The 20,164-nt window shown below is 32.5% G+C and overlaps 3 protein-coding genes and 1 pseudogene across 10 annotated transcripts in view; 3 read left to right on the forward strand and 1 right to left on the reverse strand.

Annotated features, from left to right (window-relative positions):
• LOC110437716 (ciliary microtubule-associated protein 3) overlaps positions 1-14,111 on the reverse strand; it is a 16,306-nt gene extending 2,195 nt beyond the window's left edge. The window contains exons 1-6 of one of the 5 annotated variants that reach the window (XR_015523768.1): positions 13,958-14,111; positions 13,733-13,869; positions 13,524-13,622; positions 12,237-12,364; positions 11,389-11,503; positions 9,566-9,782 (exon numbers count right to left, since the gene is read on the reverse strand). Coding sequence is in view for 3 of the 5 variants with exons in the window: in XM_087307499.1 (XP_087163625.1) it covers positions 9,687-9,782; positions 11,389-11,503; positions 12,237-12,364; positions 13,524-13,622; positions 13,733-13,869; positions 13,958-14,096 (714 nt within the window). In the remaining 2 variants the exon portion in view is untranslated. Of the gene's footprint in view, positions 1-9,450; positions 9,843-11,151; positions 11,279-11,388; positions 11,504-12,236; positions 12,365-13,523; positions 13,623-13,732; positions 13,870-13,957 lie in introns of those variants that run through there. The other 4 variants (XR_015523770.1, XM_087307499.1, XM_087307501.1 and 1 more) reach the window with 4 other exon arrangements.
• LOC147831326 (L-rhamnose-binding lectin CSL1-like) lies at positions 1,503-6,191 on the forward strand. The gene is made up of 7 exons (XM_087307510.1): positions 1,503-1,671; positions 3,084-3,107; positions 3,492-3,548; positions 3,634-3,769; positions 3,864-3,973; positions 4,494-4,538; positions 6,050-6,191. The coding sequence occupies exons 1-7, from the start codon at positions 1,641-1,643 to the stop codon at positions 6,058-6,060; spliced, it is 414 nt and encodes a 137-aa protein (XP_087163636.1). The 5' UTR covers positions 1,503-1,640; the 3' UTR covers positions 6,061-6,191.
• LOC101885875 (transcription initiation factor TFIID subunit 8-like) lies at positions 7,758-11,005 on the forward strand (annotated as a pseudogene). The gene is made up of 3 exons (NR_170140.1): positions 7,758-7,905; positions 7,994-8,136; positions 10,433-11,005. The product of NR_170140.1 is annotated as a transcription initiation factor TFIID subunit 8-like (transcript).
• Positions 11,849-19,385, forward strand: LOC103909700 (L-rhamnose-binding lectin CSL3). 3 transcript variants are annotated; one of them, XM_087307508.1, is made up of 9 exons: positions 11,849-11,991; positions 15,951-16,075; positions 16,158-16,181; positions 16,480-16,536; positions 16,663-16,798; positions 17,517-17,626; positions 17,747-17,791; positions 18,754-18,874; positions 19,104-19,385. In XM_087307508.1, exons 2-9 carry the CDS (start codon positions 16,045-16,047, stop codon positions 19,207-19,209), a joined length of 630 nt encoding a protein of 209 aa, XP_087163634.1. In that variant the 5' UTR covers positions 11,849-11,991; positions 15,951-16,044; the 3' UTR covers positions 19,210-19,385. The 3 variants fall into 3 exon arrangements, with proteins under 3 accessions (XP_087163634.1, XP_087163633.1, XP_087163635.1); XM_087307507.1 differs by lacking the exon at positions 11,849-11,991 and adding an exon at positions 13,975-14,135; XM_087307509.1 differs by lacking the exon at positions 11,849-11,991 and having other exon boundaries at positions 15,948-16,075.
• Positions 19,386-20,164: the final 779 nt, after the last annotated feature.

The raw sequence follows: 20,164 nt of genomic DNA on the forward strand, positions 1-20,164 counted from the left end.
AAAATTACGTATTGTTTTTACAGTGCACCTAGAGTTTACTGATACACTCATAGTACGCTTAAAAGTATACTTTATATACTAAAATGTGGGACAATTTCATCCATACTACAAATGGATGTTAGTTTGTTTACTACATGAAGTATATAATTGCCACACAGCAAGAAGGTCACTGCGTCGATCCTCGGCTCAGTTGGCGTTTCTGTGTGGAGTTTGCATGTTCTCCCTGCATTTGCGTGGGTTTCCTCCGGGTGCTCCGGTTTCCCCCACAGTCCAAAGACATGCGGTACAGGTGAATTGGGTAGGCTAAATTGTCCGTAGTGTATGAGTGTGTGTGTGTGAATGTGTGTGTGTGGATGTTTCCTAGAGATGGGTTGTGGCTGGAAGGGCATCCGCTGTGTAAAAAATGTGCTGGATAAGTTGGCGGTTCATTCCGCTGTGGCAACCCCAGATTAATAAAAGGACTACGCCGACAAGAAAATGAATGAATGAAAGTATATAATTAAGTGTACTTCTTCTATTTACACACTTGAGTAAAAGAGCATAACCCTGAGTATTGTTTTAATTGTAGGCCATAAGCAGGTGTATAGAACTGCAATACTAGGTTATTCTTTGCCATACACTTTTGTTTTGTAAGCAGTTCATCAATCGTAAGAAATGCTGGGTTCCATACATTGGATTTGTGTTGTGTCATCATGAAGGAATTAAATTAAATTATTAGTTTTTACAAATTTAAGTGAATTGATCATAAAAATCACTGTAAAACCCAACAGTGAAAATCCCTAAATAAAATTAGTATAATAAAAAAAATACTTTGACCTAATGAAAAAGAGAACTTAATATCTGATTACACTAAGCAGAACTCAAACCAAATGAGTTATGAATTAGTTGATTAGATTTTTTGTGTTAACTTTAATGCAATACCAAACAATTTGAGTAACTCTATAGATGTTTGGACTTTGTTTTGTTCTATTAACTGAACTCATATCAATTTGACAACTGAACATGTTTAAATTACTACAACTCTGAATATTTGATGATAACAACACAAATTATATACGTGTATATCACTCAATATATACATAAGTTTACAGTACTCAAAACATTTAGTTTCAAAACATAAATGGTTTGCCGCAACAGTTTGAGTTAACTTATCAGGTTTTACAGTGAAATAGAAGAATTGTGTTGTTTCAGCTCATTTTAAATAGTTTGATCAAGCAGGAAACATAACTGATTACCAGAACTGTGCTAGTACAGTATATAAAATAATTATAAAGCCGAACAGAAAACATCCAATTTACAAAAGATCATCTGCAAGTAAGTGATCATGTTGTAAAGGACAAATCATTTCAGGGCTCTGGGCTGCAATGCATTTTAAATAGCAATCAAAGATCACAAAACTAAATCAATACAGTAAATATGACAAAGTCCGGCTTGCTGATAATTATAGCACCTCAACAGCTCAACAAACACATTTTCTTAAGAAACCATAAAAATCAGACGAGCTGCACGTTTTTGATTTGAAGCCAAACAGACTTTGACATCAAGCCTGACACACATCAGTGACAATACACTGCTCATTTTTATTCCAGAGATAAAATTTATAAATAGCGAGGCTACTTCCTCATTCCACACAAATCACCATGCTGCTGCGAAAAATACACTGGATCTCCTGTAAGTCTGTTTATTTCAGTTTTATTTATTGAAATATTCATTTAATTTAAAAACTTTCATTTAAAATAACTTAAATAGCATGTTAATTTTAAATAAAGAGAGAAAACCTTTAAAATTTCACAGTTTGAGTAAATTTTACAGGAAAATACTGTTTTTTACTTAGGCATTTTATGTAGTTTATTTTCCATTTTTCACTAATTTGACTACAGCATTAACAATTGTTTTAAATTACACAGTAACTGCGATTTACTGTATGACAGTTATGCAGAATTTTAATGTATTTTAATGTTGCAAAACAGTAGAAATACAGTAAAAAAAGAGCTTAAAACTTAGCCAATCATGGGAAATATGGTAATTTAAAGCAAATAGAAAGTAGTAAATACAGTAAATACTGAGCTTAAAACTTAACCAATCATGGAAAAATACTGTAATTTACAGTAAGCAAAAAGTAGTAAATACAGTAAATACTGAGCTTAAAACTTAACCAATCTTGGGAAATACGGTAATTTACAGCAAATAGAAAGTAGTAAATACAGTAAATACTGAGCTTAAAACTAAACCAATCTTGGGAAATACGGTAATTTACAGCAAATAGAAAGTAGTAAATACAGTAAATACTGAGCTTAAAACTTAACCAATCTTGGGAAATACGGTAATTTACAGCAAATAGAAAGTAGTAAATACAGTAAATACTGAGCTTAAAACTTAACCAATCTTGGGAAATACTGTAATTTACAGCAAATAGAAGGTAGTAAATACAGTAAATACTGAGTTTAGAACTTAGCTAATCATGGGAAATACGTTAATTTACAGTAAATAGAAAGTAGTAAATACGTTAAATACTGAGCTTAAAACTTAGCTAATCATGGAAAATACTGTAATTTACGGTAAGTAAAAAGTAGTAAATACAGTAAATACTGAGCTTAAAACTTAACCAATCTTGAGAAATATGGTAATTTACAGCAAATAGAAAGTAGTAACTATAGTAAATACTGAGCTTAGAACTTAACCAATCATGGGACATACGGTAATTTACAGTAAATAGAAAGTAGTAAATACAGTAAATACTGTAAAAACGTAAAAATACAGTTTTACAGTATATAGATAATGAATTAACAGTGATTATTATTGTTATATGAAAATATATCATAGGTACTAAAATACTGTATATTTTACAGTAAAGATAAACAATGCTGTAAATACATGTACAGCAAGAAAAATGTACTGTAGATATTATTACAGTATTTTTGCTATAAATTAGATTTACAGTAAATTGCTAGCAAACTGAGTTACTGTAAATTATACAGGAAATTGTTAACAGTATACAGCATATTATGTGTGAAAATTATGTAGTTTCTATTATTTTCCATGTAGATATTTTAAACTAAATGTTTTATTTTGGATTTTTGCAGTGATTATTTTACTGTGCCGACAAGGTAAGGTCTTAATGAGCTGTTTTACCAATATAATAAATACTATGACTTTTTAAAGAGATAGTTCACCCAAAAATGAAAATCATCTCATTATTTTCTCTCCCTCGTGTGCTTTTGAGTTTCTTTCCACTGTTGAACACAAAAGAAGATATTTTGAAAAATGCTGGAACCCTTTTACTTACATAGAAAAAAAATGACTTTGCAAGTCAGTGGGTGCCAGACCCCAGCATTTTAAAAAATATCTTCTTTTTTGTTTAACAACAGAAAAACTCTAATAGGTTTTGAACAAGTATAAAGTGAGTAAATGACAGAAGTTTCATTTTTGGGTGAACTGTCCCTTTAAATAAGCTACTTTCAATACATAATAAACCATTTTTCTTTCTCCAGGCATTGAAATGAAGCGATATTTCACCTGTGAAGGGGGCTCTGTTCAACTGGGTTGTGGTAAGCAATTCATCTATTCATACAAGGTGTGCTGAAACCTCAAAATCATTCATATAATAAGCTTCTGAATGACATTGTGTGTCAGATTGGGGATACATAAAGGTGGTCACAGCTAACTATGGGCGAACCGACCGCACAACATGCTCCTCTGGAAGATTGGCTGAAGAGCTTTCAAACGTCCACTGTTTCCATGAAACATCAGTCCAGATGATGGCCAACCGGTAATCACTTCTGCAAGAGCAAAATAAACTATAGAACAAGATCATAGATCATAAATATCTTAAATCATGTTTTGTCAAATGGATTCGATCATAGATGTGATGGAAGAAAGAGCTGCTCTGTTCCTGCTGTTGACTCGGTTTTCTCTGACCCTTGCGCTGGGACTTATAAATATCTGGATGTGTCCTACTTGTGTCTCCCAGTCAGTAAGTAAATATTTCAATATACACTTTCACTCACAGTGAGGAATATATTAAACAAAACTCTAATATAATTTCATATTAGTGATTTATTAAGATGTAGGTTATTTCTGTGATGACAAAGCTACATTTTGCGCATCATTACTCTAAGATTATGTCACATATACCTTCATTAATTATATATATATATATATATATATATATATACCCTGATTATTTTTTCCAAGATTCTTTGATGAAAAAGAATCATGAGCACATTGCTGAATAATTAAAGTTTAAAATAAAATAAATAAATAAATATACATACATAAACAGCCATGAATATATATACACATGTATATATATACATATATACAGAATATAAAAACTGCATATATCAAATAAAGAGTATAATTGTGAAAACATCAAGGCTTGGGTTCCAGAATATAGTTTATTAATTATTATATCACTTATATTTAAAATTATCTTATTTTTGAAAGCCATTATTACTGACCAATACTCTTTTAACTGTCTGACGTAATTCTAGGAAGAAGTGTGACCTGTGAAGGAAGCCAAGGTCTCATTGACTGTGGTAAGATTATTATTATTATTTTTCTTGTTTATAAGGTAATATTAGGAAATCAAATAAATGAATAGATTAGAAAATAAGGTATTTAATATATAGGTAATATAAGGTCACAACAACAACTTCTACAACAACAACTACTACTACTACTAGTACTAATACTACTACAAGTCATATTAATAAAAACAAATGATGGCACCCATTGACTTGCATTGAAAAAAAAAGACTATGCAAGTCAATGGGTGCCAACTATACATTTTTCAAAAAAATCTTCTTTTGTGTAGAAAAAAATAACTCTAATAAGGTTTTAAACAAGTAAAGATTAAGTAAACGACAAAATTCTTATTTTTTGGGTGAACTGTCCATTTAAATAAACTATAATATAATATATTAAAAATTATATCAATAATAACAACATGGCACAGCAATCAGCTGTAATTGTGCCGGCTTCACGTTTATCCAGCTATTTTGAGAATACTATTTGCTTCACTTTTTTGGTTGACTGAAACAGGTTGTTTGCTAAATGTTTTGTTGAAAGATTTACCCTGGATATAAGGATAACACACAAAAATCAATGAACTGTTGGGTATGTTTTTTTCATTTAAATTCAATTATTTTTTATTATAATTTATCATTTTATTATATAGATTTTTTTATTTAAATGATAATTTTTTTAGATTTCATTTCTGTTTTCATCTACAACTAGTACTACTGCTAATACTCCTGTAATAACTGTGCCTGCTTTATATTTATCCACTTTTTGGGTGGAAATTATTTACATCAGACTTTAATTTGGTTGTTGACTGAAACAGGATGTTTGCTAAAAGTTTTTTTTTTTTTTTTTAAAGTTCCATTGGATAAAACTCAAACAAAAATACTTTTTCAATTACATTTAAATGACACTTTTTAGCCCAACTGTTGGCCTTATCAATACAGTTATTTGACCCATGGATTTACAGCAACCCAGTAGAGTATGCTAAATGAATAAATGTAAAGCGGACCTATTATTCCCCTTTTTACAAGTTGTAAAAAAGGTCTCTAATGTCCCATGAGTGTGTATGTGAAGTTTCAGCCCAAAATAGCACACAAATAATGTTTCATAACTCTTTGAATCTGCCCCTTTTAGGGTATGATCCTAACGATTCCAATTGGGTGACTGTCACTTTAAATTTAAATGAGATTGTGCTCTTTCTTTAATAGGGCGGAGCTACAAATGCCTACTAGAAACCATAGTGGCAGATTCAAAAACAAGACTAAGGTCCTATGCTAATGAGGGAGAGATCTTCACTAGTGGGCAGGTCTTTCCTTCTCTGAAGACATGTACAAAGGCAGAATGTCAATCAAACTGTTTCTGCAGACTGTTTTTATGAAATGTGATTTTTAAAAAAGAAGTTACATTTTTACCATTAGAAGCTGGGTATATTCAGATACCCCACATTCACACCCCTTAAAGAAGTTATTTTTGCATAATTGGTCCTCTTTAAAGCTAACCAGCATCAATTCACTGTGTTTAAAAGTAATGCTGTGATTTGGATTCACCATGCTAATTATGGACGCCGGGATCTAGTAACCTGCCCTCACAAATTAGCGACTTCATCAGACTGTTACTCTCCTCAGACCAGCAGCCTGCGCTCCAGGTACAGCAGAAAAACACCATCCACAGTCACAGAGGACAAACAGAAACTTCAGATATACATAGACAATATGCAAAAGAATAACAGGCATAATCAAGATCTGCCAATCGTTATACACAACAGCTTTACTTTAAAAATGCACAATAAAAAGAAAAGACAAGTCATGAATTGTCAGATGTGTTGTAATTAATAAACATTAAAGACACAATTCATAAATAACATTTGTAAAATCTGCATTAAATGATGGTTTTGTTTAATTAATATTTATTTTTCTTATCAGCTGCAATGGAAAGAAGACTTGCCATTTAAATGCCTCAAATTCAGTCTTCTCCAATCAATGCCCAGACGTGCATAAATACTTAGAGGTGACCTACAGCTGTGTATAATACTGTAAGTATCCCGACACTTACATCTATTCTAGATCTTTTACATGGGTTTTTAAATGAAAACAGATTCTATAAATGATGTTAATCTGTTGGTTGTTGTCAAACAGAATTATCATTATAGTTTGCTGTACAAGTGCGATTTTATTTTAAAACATACTAATTCAAATTTGATATAAACCAAACCGGTAAAAAAGATTAACTGGATTTACTTTTATTTTTAAGGTAAGTGGTAGCAAACTATTTATATATAGGCCGATTTTAAACAAACATATTAGGTTGAACATTACTAAATTTCAGTTTTTTTCTCTAAATTCCACTCATATAAATTGTTTGCAACCACATACCATAAAACATTTAACTAAATCCAATGAGTCCTTTTTTTCAGTTGCATTAACATATTTATAATGAATGCAAAGTAATATAAAATAATATATAATACTATTTTCATACAAAATACAGTTATTGGCAGGGTTTAGGTTTATGTAAAGTGTGCTACTTTAGCGTTGCTGCTTGTTTGTTTAAACTACTTATTTAAAATGAGCTGAAACAACACAATTCTTGGGATTTGTTTTGGAACTGAAAACTGAATTTTTTTTATGTTCAATCCACTTAAATTTGTTTGGTTAACTGAATTGATTTGTTTGGGACAACATGAACAAATTATGTGGAACAGCACTTAACACAGCACCTCTAACCCCATACTCTCTGAGCACCCTCCACAGAATGCCACAAGGGACTCGGTTGAATGCCTTCTTAAGTTCACAAAACATATGTGGACTGGATGGGCATACTTCTATGAACCCTCGAGCAACCTGGTGAGGGTATAGAGCTTGGCCAGTGTACCCCGTAGCTTGGACCTAGGTTCCTTGGACCTAGGTTCAACCATTGGCCGGATCCTCCTCTCCAGTACTGTGGCATAGACTTTGCCAAGGAGGCTGAGGAGTGTGATCCCCCTATAGTTGGAGCACACCCTCCGGTCACCCTTCTTAAAAATGGGAACCACCACCCCAATTGCCCAATAAATGATACAAAAGAAAAAAATCTAAAACAGCTCACTTTTGATTAAAACATTGTACCAATTATGAAGGATTCACATTTACAAAAATGTTCCTTTAAAGTCTCTCCAGATAAAAAATCATTGACTGATAAGTGACCTCAAAATTTAGGAAATTGTTGTCATTGGATGTCTTACGTTTTTGTTTTAGACCTTTCGAGAGCCTGTATCAGACTATCAGGTGGTGAGAGAAAAGGCAGCGTCTCAGAGAAGAGATGTTGAACGAGCTCTCACACGCTTCATGGCCAAGACCGGAGAGACGCAGAGCCTATTTAAGGATGACATCAGTGCTTTCCCTTGTGAGTGTAATCATAGAATTTGAGTGTACTGCACTATTGCCTGTTTATTGAATGTGTATTCATATTGAATTTGTATGTGTGTAATCAGTGATCGCTGCAAAACCAAGCCCCATCCCATATCTGAGTGCCCTGCTGCCCTCTGAACTGGAGCTACAGTCACTGGAGGAAACGGATTCGTCTGAGCAGGATGACCAGATGGACAATGATAACAACACCAGTCACATCATGCAGGCAAGATTTAAACCATCTTTCCTTGTCAACATTTTCCATGTTTGTGAATGTAACTAAAATACAGTCAAAACATTAATATCGTGATTCATTTATCGCGATTTATTTATTTAATTATAGTTATTAATTATTGTAAGAGGTGTTTTTTTGTGTTAATATATTGGAAAATATAAATTTTTCATGCAATGGCAAAGCTAAACTTTCAAGAGCCCCTACATAATCCTTTAGAAATCATGCTAATGTGCTCGATTTTTAAAAATTATTCATGTTTCACAAATAAAATAAACAGTTTACACTAAATAAAATGATTTTCTTGCTTAGATTTAGATTTCTTGATTAGATATTTTTGTCTTGTTTCTAAATATCTACAAATTCCTAAATCAAGAAGCATTTTCTAGACAAGCAAAACATATAGTCTTGTTTCCAGAAATAATAGGCCAAAATTAAGTGTTTTTCCTTAAAACAAGCAAAATAATCCTGTTTTTCATTTTTACGTAAGATTATTTTATTTAATTTTAGGATAAATAAGAAAATAAGAGTACGCATAAATAAGAAAAGCGTTTTTTGCAGTGTATGATTTTAATATTTCTGTGGAAACTTATATTTTTAAATATATTTGAGGAGTGAATGGCTAAAATACCATTTTAGGTTTTGTTTGTAATATTAATATTTACTTGAATCAATTTTATGATTTCTATTTATTTATTTACATTATTTACCTAATTTCTGAAGGATCACGTGACACTGACAACTGCTACAAAATATTAGGTGCATTCAACTTGAACCATAGCTGCAGCTGGCAATCAACAAGATTGGGAGGCTGTCAGGTCAGACACCTCGGGGCTGGTATTTAGCTGCATGATGACAAATCAAATCACATGGCGAGATCAATGATTTATTTATATATTAATCCAATCACATTAATCCCAAAAGATTGGACAAAAGAAGTGAAATGCACTTTCAGTGGAAATTTGACAGAAAAAGCAAGATATATCAATGTTACTTTTAAATGTCTTGACAGGATATTATTATTATATTATTTTGTATTATTTTAGAACTATATTATAGAATAATTATTTATCCCAATTTGTTAAGAAAAACGTTATGTTGGAGGCACAATCAATGATGACTATTATATTACAAGTCTGTAAAACTTATTTGAGTTAATATTTGGTTATTTACTAAAAAACATAATTTAAATCGGATATGAAGCTGTATACAGTAAAAGGTCTGTATGAAAATCGTCAAAAATAAACTTATGCAACGAATCTAGCTTTTATAAACAAATTATTTAACAAAAAAGATGATTAGGCCTACTGCAGTAAAATATTTGAAGTCTTTTAATAAGCATGATATGTACAAAATGAATATAGCATAAAAAGTTAATTGTTTGTTTGGAAGTTTGTGAGACGGAAGTTGTCCAATAACAAACCTGAAACACATGTGGTTGTTGTCATGCGAGGAATCCAACCAATTGTATAACATCGGTGTCGTCATCGCAGTTCCTGCAGTCGCTCTTTAGATGCTGCACTGGCTGAATCAGTCGTCTGATCTCAGAGAGCTGTCACGGTACTTTGAAGCCACATGTGGTAGTTACGTGGCGTTGGTGCAGCTTCAAGCCGAACAAAATGTATAATCGGCATGCACCCCTTTAAGACAGGTTTTGGTCAATCTCCACAGCACTGCATGAAGTTGAACGCACCTATTCTCTAAATTCAGGAATAAATTGAAATGGTCATTTGATTTTTTATACGTCATAATATTATTGTTTGTACTAAATTTCTTGTCAATCAAAAGCACTCTTAGTGAGCATAAGTGACTTCTTTAGTATAAACTAATTTTTATTATGTGTTAGTTATTGATTAGTTATTATTATTAACTAATGTGTATTCTTTATGTGTATTTTTCTATTTTTTGTTGTGGAAATGTATGAGATTGTGTGATCCGGAAGTGAATAAACAGAGCAACATGCTGTGATGAATACTGTCTGATGAAGAGCCGGTGTGCTGAAACGTTACACGCTTTGTGTTAGCCTTTTTAATTTAACAAATTGGTGTTTTTTGGAGCTTTGGTTTTGCCGCCTCTTAAATATATTCTTCTTTAGCATTAAAAATATATAGGAATATAACAGGAAAGTTAATTGCTATAATTTGTCAGTGAATATAAAATAAATCAAGATATATATATATATTTTTTTTTCATGAAAAAACATTGATAGTAAAATCAGGTAATAGTCTGTGTTTGTATGTCTATATACTGTACAAATTCATAATTTAACATATTTCATTTCAATTTGTAGGACGACTCCGGTGCAGATAAGGAGAATGAAGTGCTGCCACCTGGTGGTGTTGTGCCTTCAGGCAAGGCCAATGAGGAAAACATGATTGACAACCCATATCTACGACCAGTCAAAAAGCCCAAAGTGAGAAGGAAAAAATGAATTTTGCTCTACTGACTTGGCCACATCTACATCAGTTGTTTCTGAATAAGACTTCTCAGCACTTGCTTTTCACATTGTGCTCCTTGAAGTTAGTACCATATGACAAACTAGAGTCTTCAACGACTGCAATTCAAAAACACGCAGCGATCTATCAGGTTACTGACATCTGATTCTTATTTAATGAAAAACTGTTCTGTACACGTCAATAATATTAGATGGATTTCACATCACTTACGGTTGATGTTTTTTTTTTTTTTTTTGATAAGAATTCCCTTGAAATACCTTGAAGTTTTCAACCCATCTGAAATGTGACGTTTCTTTGGATTTGTGTTTGTTATTCATTTGTGAATGGGGTAATAAATGTCTTTCATTGTTTATTTTTAGCCATTGTTTCAAAAGGACATGTTAAAAAATTAAAAATCAGAATATAGATATATGTGTCCTGTTACTTTGATAATTACTAAAAATATTAATTGATTACACGTTATGTACCTGAAACATCTAATATGTTAAAATATGCTTTCAAAATAGTTCATGGTCATATTCTAAAATGGAAACACAAATCAAGTGGGTAAAACTTGTCTTTTAAAGCTTTAATGTTTGTACACACTTAATTCTTCTAGTAGTATTTTAGTATCATCAGTAAAACAAGTGTAGATATGCCACCCTGTTCCTCTGTTTCCTAAACTCTTTGTCATGGAAAAGCTGCATGAACACAAAATGTATAAAGAAAGATCAATATGAAAGGAATTCATACCCACTAACCTTAGTGGTTGCATTTATCATTAAAAAACAAAAGTCGACCCTATCTGTACCTCTGTCCGCAGTGCTCTTCTCTCCAGCATTGGCACTTTTGTCCAGTCTGGAGAGCCAAATTTCATAGGCCACGACACCTTGCTTTGGATAGCATCATGAGCGTATGCCCCTGGACTAAACAAAAAAAAGGCAAATACAGGAGTTTACAAAGATTATAGTGTTGTCTATTAGTAACTGCAACAAGATGTCATCTAGCAGAACTCCACTGAATGCGGTGGATTTGTGTTTGGATATGTACTGGTAGGAGAATGTTGTGCTTTTTATTTTGAAAATAAAATCCCTTTTGGGAGTGTAGCTAGAGAAGAGGAATTTTGTTTTTGGTTGCACAAACACATTTATCAACACGAGTTTTTGAATTGCAAAATCAATCTGGATGTCAGCTACTTCTGAAAGTGGTCAAAAGTGAACAAGCTCAAAACATGTAGACCTGCATTTAAAGTCAAAAATAAAGTCAACACCATGCGAAAACAGGAGCTTGAGCGTTCAAGAATGTAAAAGTCATTCTGAAATTCACAAAGTTTCAATTCAAAGGGCGGCATGGTTGCCTCACAGCAACAAGGTCACTGGTTTGAGTCCTGGTTGGATCACTGGGTCTTTCTGTGGTGAGTTTGCATGTTCTCCTTGTGTCAAAAAAAGAAAAGGTATAAATGTATCTAGCTATCTGTATAGATAAATTATATTAAATGTTAACATACCCCATTGTTAATATTTGTGCCTAATCACTTCTCCCAAAGTACTGGAAAACTCATGATTTTTGATTATTAAGGAGAATGCTGAGTTGAGGAGCGTTAATAGATTCAGAATTACTGAGAATAAAGACACTTTTGATAGTCAAATATAATTTTACCCAGGGCTGATTTCTGCATCTTTAGGTCTGAATCTTAAAGTGGTACTATTGAAGGGAGCTTTTCCAGGAGGACACACTTTAGGTAGAGTCCAGTCCAGCTGGTATTTCTGTGGTGAAGGGGTGACTGCCTTTAAAAAAAAACAAACAACAAAGCAACAGATTTTTAATTGTTCAATTAAAAACAAAAGAAATGGTTGTGTCTACATGTATATACAATACATACCATGATCAACTGGTCTATAAAGGCAAAAATCAGATTGTGAAGTGTATTTTTATTTTAAGGAATATTTATATTATTTCAATAAAAACAGCATATGTATGCAGATCAAAACAAGTTTTTCAACACGACACAACATTGGAGCCTTTAATTATTAAAAACCTTTGTGATTTAAATTATATATTTAAAATATTTTACGAGAGTATAATGAATGTTGGTTTGTATTTTTTGTTTATTAACTCAATAATGCAGTTTGGCAACACTGCTGCAAAAAGTAAAAGAAACATCACAGAAGTTCTAATGGTTTTCACTACAAATATCAAATAAAAAAACAAAAACATGAAGCGTTAACAAAAGAATTTCACCTACAAATCAGAGAAGGGCACAGATATAACATTTCCAAGCAAAATATGATTGCCTTCTATTAAAATGCTATCAATATTCGACTTATGATTCTGCTTTTATTTATTCATTTTTTAATTTTCCTTCAGCTTAGTCTCTTTATTCATCAGGGGTTGCTACAGCGGAATGAACCGCCAACTCATCCAGCATATGTTTTACACTGCGTATGCCCTTCTAGCTGCAACCCAGTACTGGAAACATCCATTCACACTTATTCACACACATTCACTACGGCCGGTTTAGTTTTATTCAGTTTACCTATAACTATAGCTTATGTCTTTGGACTTTAGGGGAAACCGGAGCACCCAGAGGAAACCCACACGAACACCGGGAGAACATGCTAACTCCACACAGAAATGCCAACTGACCCAGCCGGGACACGAACCTTGCTGTGAGGCGACAGTGCTAACCACTGTGCCACCATGTCGTCACTATTTCTGCTATTATAAATGATTCAAATCTTAATTCAAGTGATGAAAACTCTATAAACCTAGGTGTGTGCATGGTTTCCCTCAATGTCTTATCCATTGCAATTTCTATTAAAAGTTTTTATATTTTATTGTGTTAGCTGACCGTCTTGTAGTGTAAATATATGCTTTTATGGTGACAAAAATAATGTAGTGTAAAAAAGCCATATGTTTAATTGTGGCAAACGTTATAAACTATACCTTTAAAGCCGGCAGGAATCGTGATGCAGTGCGGGCTGCAAACACATATCCCCTCTTACTCTCAGGTTTGTGTTGGAGTTCATACAGAAGTGTGCCAACCTGCGAAGTTAAAATGACACGCTCATTAACATTATTACTGATACTAATTATTATAGTTTTTTTTTCTTTTTGCCTCATGTTTTAAAAATCCATTATCCATTAATTCTCACCGTGTGGTTGTCGTAACATCCGGGTCCTCCTTCAGCTGAACCAAACTGTGAGAGCATTTCATTTCCCATTCGGTCAGGCGCAAAGTGCGTCGGAAACATGAGACGTTTCTGGCAGCTGCCGAAAGCGACTCTTGAAACTTGAGTTGAGAAGAATTAATGAAGAAAATCATATTTAATGGAAGATTGTGTGTTTTTTGCTAGTAACGTAATGGTGAAATAAATTACCTGAGCCCCGTGTCGCCATAGCTTCCGGATGTTTACTGGTAAACATGGCAACCAGGTGTAAATGAATGCTGATGATTTTTAGCAATATATAGTTTTTTTGTGAAAAACCATGGAAAATAATTAAACGATGATGCTTCATATGGGGGCTTCACAAGAGCTTCACAAGAGCTTATAAAATGTAACAATGCTATTTAGTATTTGTTATATTTATTTATTTAGTATTTAGCCTATATATATATATATATATATATATATATATATATATATATATATATATATATATATATATATATATATATATTTATATATATATTGTACCACACATTAATTACAAATCAGCTGATCTAACGTTAGACAGGCAAAAATCGGTTTGGCGGTTTTAGACTTAACTAACGTTACGTTAAGCATTTGAGTGTGTTTTCTCTTTTTAGAAATATTTAGCTTTTATTCGGCTACTTAAAAAACAAAGTGGCGCAGAAGAGTGCATAAAGTTCAAGAGGGTTTCTATAATGTTTGTAAAAAGAATTACAAACAAATCATGAATTAAAATTCAAATGTTCTGGTTAATAAAAGCAAATAATTAGAAAAAAGTTTAATATTACATTTTTTGAGCTTTTTTATGGTATTAAACAGTAATTATCTAAAGCAGTGATTCTCAAATTATTTTCAAGTACTACCTTCAAAATTGTCTCTCCAAGTACCACCATAATGACCAGTATTGAAATACAGTAGCGTAGTAGGCCCAGTGAAGCAGTTACAGCTCTGCACAGTTGAAAAACAAGGCAGATTAATTCCTATTATTAAGAATATTATTGTCAGCCACTTTAAACATTATAAATAGTTTTAACATTAACACTGTACTGTGCTTACAGACAAAAACAAACAAACAAACAACAAAATAAAATGTCAACATTTAAATTGAAATGTGCTTTTAAACTACTGTTCTTAAAAAAACTCCAGTGCTTAAATGTAATATGTATGTTGCACCTTATATATAGGCTATATGTCATCATATTCATAATTATTTTGCTAAATTTTGAAATATATGTTACATGTACACATATGACATATTTGATTCCTCCGCATACCACTAAGAGAGTCCATGTACCACTAGTGGTACCACAGTTTGAACCACTGATCTACAGTATCAAAATCAAAACATTAAGATAAATAATTAGATGTGGTCGAAACTAAAGAGAGAAGTAAAAGAAAAACATCCAAGATTTCCGGGGTCATAAAACAGATTTATCATATAGTTGATAATAGTATCATGAGTTTCAACTACACTATTATGTTCATTTCTTATCTTGATTTATATCATTTTCAATTGGTTTATATGTATTGCATTATCCTTGAAGCTTGATTAAAAGTGACACCTGGCATGTTAAGGATGAACTGGAGTGAATTAACAGCTCTCTCTTCCACCCTATTGTGTGTGGCACGTGCGTAACCACTGGCTACTTGAGAGTACTCACTTTACCTCACTTACTGTAACTGTTAACTGTAAACTTTATTGTCCCCTTCTGGAGTAATTTGTTGTGTAGCTTAATAGATTTACACAATTCACAACACACACATAAAAAAAAAAAACAACTCACAGCATCAGAAGTACAAACAGCGGCAACTTCTTCCCCTTAAAATTCAGAAAATCTTAGCAACAAATTAAAATCATTTTTTTTCAATGGGACCCATACCGAGATCCTGAAATAAGGCTTTGAACTGAATCAAAAAGAGGGTGCACACTGAAACCTGAGACAAACATTCAAATTAAAGATTGGGTTTAACCTGAAGACCGAACTCTTGTTACAGCAGTTCATTCAGTCATCTGAGTGCACTGCTAAAGAAAACACATAAGCAGCATTATTGCTTTTCAGAATCTTGCCTGTCTTAAAATTTCAAAAATTGTAAACTGAATTTCCTCATTGCTCATCCAAAGTAAACAAGAATTTCCTTTCCAAAGAATTTCCTTATAACACTCATTTGTTATCAACAGATAATGATTTATAAAGTCTGCGACTGTTATATATACCATGCGCTCAGATGTCTAGAAACAATTCCAGAATTACCCCTCCATCCACACATTCAACATGTTGGTGCACAAGCTGAGCCTGATCATTTGTAAGTCTTGCTTTACAACCAATTCATATTTATTCATTTTAATATTTTCTGTTTTAACTTGTTTGTGTTTGTTTGATTTCAGTGATGCTGTTGCTGTGTCACCTTGGTGAGGCAACAGATTCATTCATAATGTCTCTTTAGCTTAAAAGGACTTTCAAGTATACACTAAAAAATTACCTGTTTAAACTTCTTCTAAAACGAATTGCAACAACACAATTCTTAAGTTTTTTTTTTTTGAGGGGGACAACCGAATCATTTGAAGTTCAATCCATTTAAATTTGTAAAAATAATTAAGTTAACTTAATTAATTTGTGTTGGGACAACATGAAGGTATCATATAGAGCATTTTTTTTAGATCAATCTTATTTTTTTACAAGTCATTTTACCTTCTCACATACCTGCAGGTGTAGACGCTAAAAGAACAGTCACTTGTGAAGGAGGATCTGCACACCTCAGCTGTGGTAAGCAATGCATTCATTATGTTCAATGGAAAATTATTATTAAATTTGGACTTTTTCTTTTGGTCAGAAAACAATCAATTAACTCCCCCAAATTGTGTATTTGTTTATTTCTTTGTAATATGTCAGACTTGGGATTCGTAAAAGTCCTTGAAGCTAACTTTGGACGGACGGATCGTACAACATGCATTAGTGGGAGACCAGCAAATCAGATCAACAATGTACACTGCTTTAGAGAATCATCCCTCAGTACAATGTCAGCTCGGTAAGATTAAGATTTTTACCCCAAAAGTTACACGTGTTAATAATTTCTCACCCTCATCTTGTTCTAATCCTGTAAAACCTTTATTTATCTTCAGAACACAAATTAAGCGATTTTAGATGAAATCCTGGAACTCTCGGACCTTCCATAGACAGCAATGGCCACAAAATATTCAAGAGTCCAGAAAATGAATGAAAACATCAAAATATTTCATGTTACTTCAGTGGTTCGACTGTGCCAAGAACACTTTTCTGTGGCAAAAAAAACTGAAAACGTTTTGTCTTCAGCCTCAGATACTGGTGTGTGTTTACTACTGTGTAATACAACACATGTTGCTCTGCTAATTCTAATGGCCACACTGCCTGTAGTAAATGTGCACCATGACAACCTGACGCAAGAGAGAAGATGTAGGCGAACAGAGATGAAGTTACTGTTTTATGGTGCAAAAAAAAAATGTTCATGGACCTTCTCATGATTAAAGTTGAACCACTGAAGTCACATGGAATGTTGTGACAATGTTTTTGGTTCCTTTTCTTGACTTTGAATGTCTCAGGACCATTAGAGGATGAGGGGGCTCTCAAATTTCATCTAAAATACATGTGTGCCAAAAATAAATGAATAATTAAGGGTATTGGTATAGGCGTGAGTAATTAATGATCAAATTTTTATTTCTTGATGAACTAACCCTTTAAGTACCTCTTCCCGTCTGTTCATGTTTCAGGTGTGATGGAATTAAAAGCTGTTCAGTTCCTGCAGTGAACTCAGTTTTCTCTGATCCTTGTTTTGGAACTCATAAATTCCTGGATATTACGTATGACTGCATCCCATCAAGTAAGCGGGTTGTTTTACACACAATTTCCACTGTAAATCTAACTGAATCTACATTTCCTCCCTTTTTATATATCCAATAACAGTCAATACAAATCTCTGTTCTCCCTAAAATAATTCTAGAAAGAAGTGTAACCTGTGAAAATACCCAAAGTGTAATCGTTTGTGGTAAGATTCTCTTTTCTTTTTATTTCTATGCTCTGATTATAACAATATTGCTTTCTTTTTGTAATACATGGGAGTCTTTTAACTTATGAACCATGTCTGCATATAATTTTCAAATACATTTTTAAAGAATTTATTGTTGCCAAAGTAACTTCTGTCATCATTCACCTGATTAACAGCTCTATTATCTGATAACTCCGTTACAGGAATTAAGCCACAAAGTAATTTTAATTCATTTCAATATTATTATAACTCACAAAGAGAAAAATGCAACTACATATTTGTACTATTCTTGAAAAGAAAAAAAAAACTTCTCCTTATTTTTAAGTATTTATAAGTATTGTGAACTTAAATTCTGTCTGTGCAAAGTTGTGACAAGATTTTGGGAGAAAGTGGTAGATTTTGTTTTTAAATGAGATTTTAAAGTTAAATATTAATTTTTACATTAAAAGTTGTCATTTTCTGAAGCAAACGTTACAAAGGATTTTACACAGGCAAAAATGAATCAATTCACCTCCCATATTTACATTTTTAATGTAAAATAATGGAAATTCATGAGATAATATGACAAATTACTCAATCCCTCATTACAGAGTAAGTGTGCATTTTACATTTCATTTTTCTGTGCTATACATACATTTACATGTTTTAATTTAGCAGACGTGTCTATCATAAAAAGTATTTTGATCCCGTAGAAATATTTTTTAGCTGAAACGTCGATTGCTGATGAATCACATTATGAAAGTTAACAAACATATGCAAAAATACTGGCTCCTGATGTTACACTGAGGTTTTAAATGAAATGACCACAGTCTGTGCAAGAAACTAAACCTCATTATCTTTAATCCAGCCTCGCCACATGGTACTGGAATCTGAAACCAATTAATTTATGCCTTTACACACTTAAAAGTAAACCAATGCTTATTAAATGCTCATCATCATTGTCTGTTTTCATGTTTCAAAAGGTTCTGGTGTTATTTTGGTTCATTATGCCAACTATGGACGCCGTGATCTCTCCACCTGCCCTCATAAATTGGCAAAGACACCACACTGCTACTCTCCTCAGACCAGCAGCCTGCGCTCCAGGTACAGCAGAAAAACATTTACCGTAGCTCACTATTTTTACCATAGCTCACTATTTATGTAAGTCATACTCTGCCTGACATTATCATGTGTCTTGCAAAGCTAATTTATCACATTAATCCAGACATAACAATATTGATTTGAGTTTGTTACATAAAAAAGGTGCTGCCTTTTAATAAAACAGCTATTTAGATGAAGAGTATTAATATTTGTTGTTGTTTTACCTCATCAGATGCAATGGGAAGAAGTCTTGTTCTCTGAGCGCTTCAAATTCTCTCTATTCTGATCCATGCCCGCGTGTCAACAAGTATCTGGAAGTGACATACAGCTGTGTATAACTTAACAATTATCATGTCACACAAAAGTAGTCAATTTGTGTATCCTTTAATACGAATTGTTCTCTATAGATGTTTATAGCAGATACTCTTGGTTTGAGAAATTGATTAAATGTGTATCTAGTCATGCTGTTCTCTGTGTTTTGTGTAGTTCTGTAATAAAGGACTTTTATTTTGAATCGTTTTATATTTTCATTGTTTCATTTTCACTTTCTGTGTTAAGTTACTGGGTTTAACTGCACTTGTAGGGCATTTTACAGTAGTACTGGCTATGTTATTATTTTAAATTTAATAATAAACTCTTCATGTTTAGTATATCTGATATAATACAGTGAAACAACCCCACAAACTACAGCCAAAGAGAGGGATAAAAAGTTTTGTTGTTTAAATCTATTAATGGCATTAAAATGGAACTGAATTGATAGTAGAAATAAAAAACTGAAGAAATGTTAAAACACTCAAACAAAAAACCATAAACACCATGTTCAATGGTTAGGAAGAAACAGCAAATAGAGAAACAGCCGAACAGACAAATTCACAAGATTAAACTTAAGCACTGGTTCAATGATACATGTGTGAATAAAATATGATGAATTAAAGTCTCACATCCTAAGAAATTCAAAAATGGTTTCCATTACTAAACCCAACACATAAAACACTCCTCCAAGTGTCTAATGAGTGAATCATTTAGCACAACTTGTTTTTGCAAAGAAATAAAAATAGATAAAAAAAAGTCACCTCACTTTAGGACTAAATGATTTTAGAAAACATTCTGTTATATTTTTGACCAGCATTGTGATGGCAATTTAATGTCGTTTCAATATATGTGCCAACATATGGGCAAAGTTTCTAATCCTGATGTAAAATATGATTAACAAATCATATAAATTAATAATAATTTGAGCATGTCATTTACCATGCTTTTTTTGGGACAGATACACAAACAGAACACAGTGTT

The sequence above is a fragment of the Danio rerio genome, chromosome 23 (genome assembly GCF_052040795.2).
Source record: "Danio rerio strain M-AB ecotype USA chromosome 23, GRCz13ab, whole genome shotgun sequence".
NCBI lineage: Eukaryota > Metazoa > Chordata > Actinopteri > Cypriniformes > Danionidae > Danio > Danio rerio.

Coding starts and splice junctions, on each gene's coding strand:
- LOC147831326 (XM_087307510.1), top strand. CDS start 1,641: ATGCTGCTGCGAAAAATACACTGGATCTCCT. Junction 3,108..3,491: donor TATTTTACTGTGCCGACAAG/GTAAGGTCTTAA, acceptor TTCTTTCTCCAG/GCATTGAAATGAAGCGATAT. Junction 3,974..4,493: donor CTACTTGTGTCTCCCAGTCA/GTAAGTAAATAT, acceptor ACGTAATTCTAG/GAAGAAGTGTGACCTGTGAA.
- LOC103909700 (XM_087307508.1), top strand. CDS start 16,045: ATGTTGGTGCACAAGCTGAGCCTGATCATTT. Junction 16,076..16,157: donor CAAGCTGAGCCTGATCATTT/GTAAGTCTTGCT, acceptor GTTTGATTTCAG/TGATGCTGTTGCTGTGTCAC. Junction 16,537..16,662: donor ATCTGCACACCTCAGCTGTG/GTAAGCAATGCA, acceptor GTAATATGTCAG/ACTTGGGATTCGTAAAAGTC.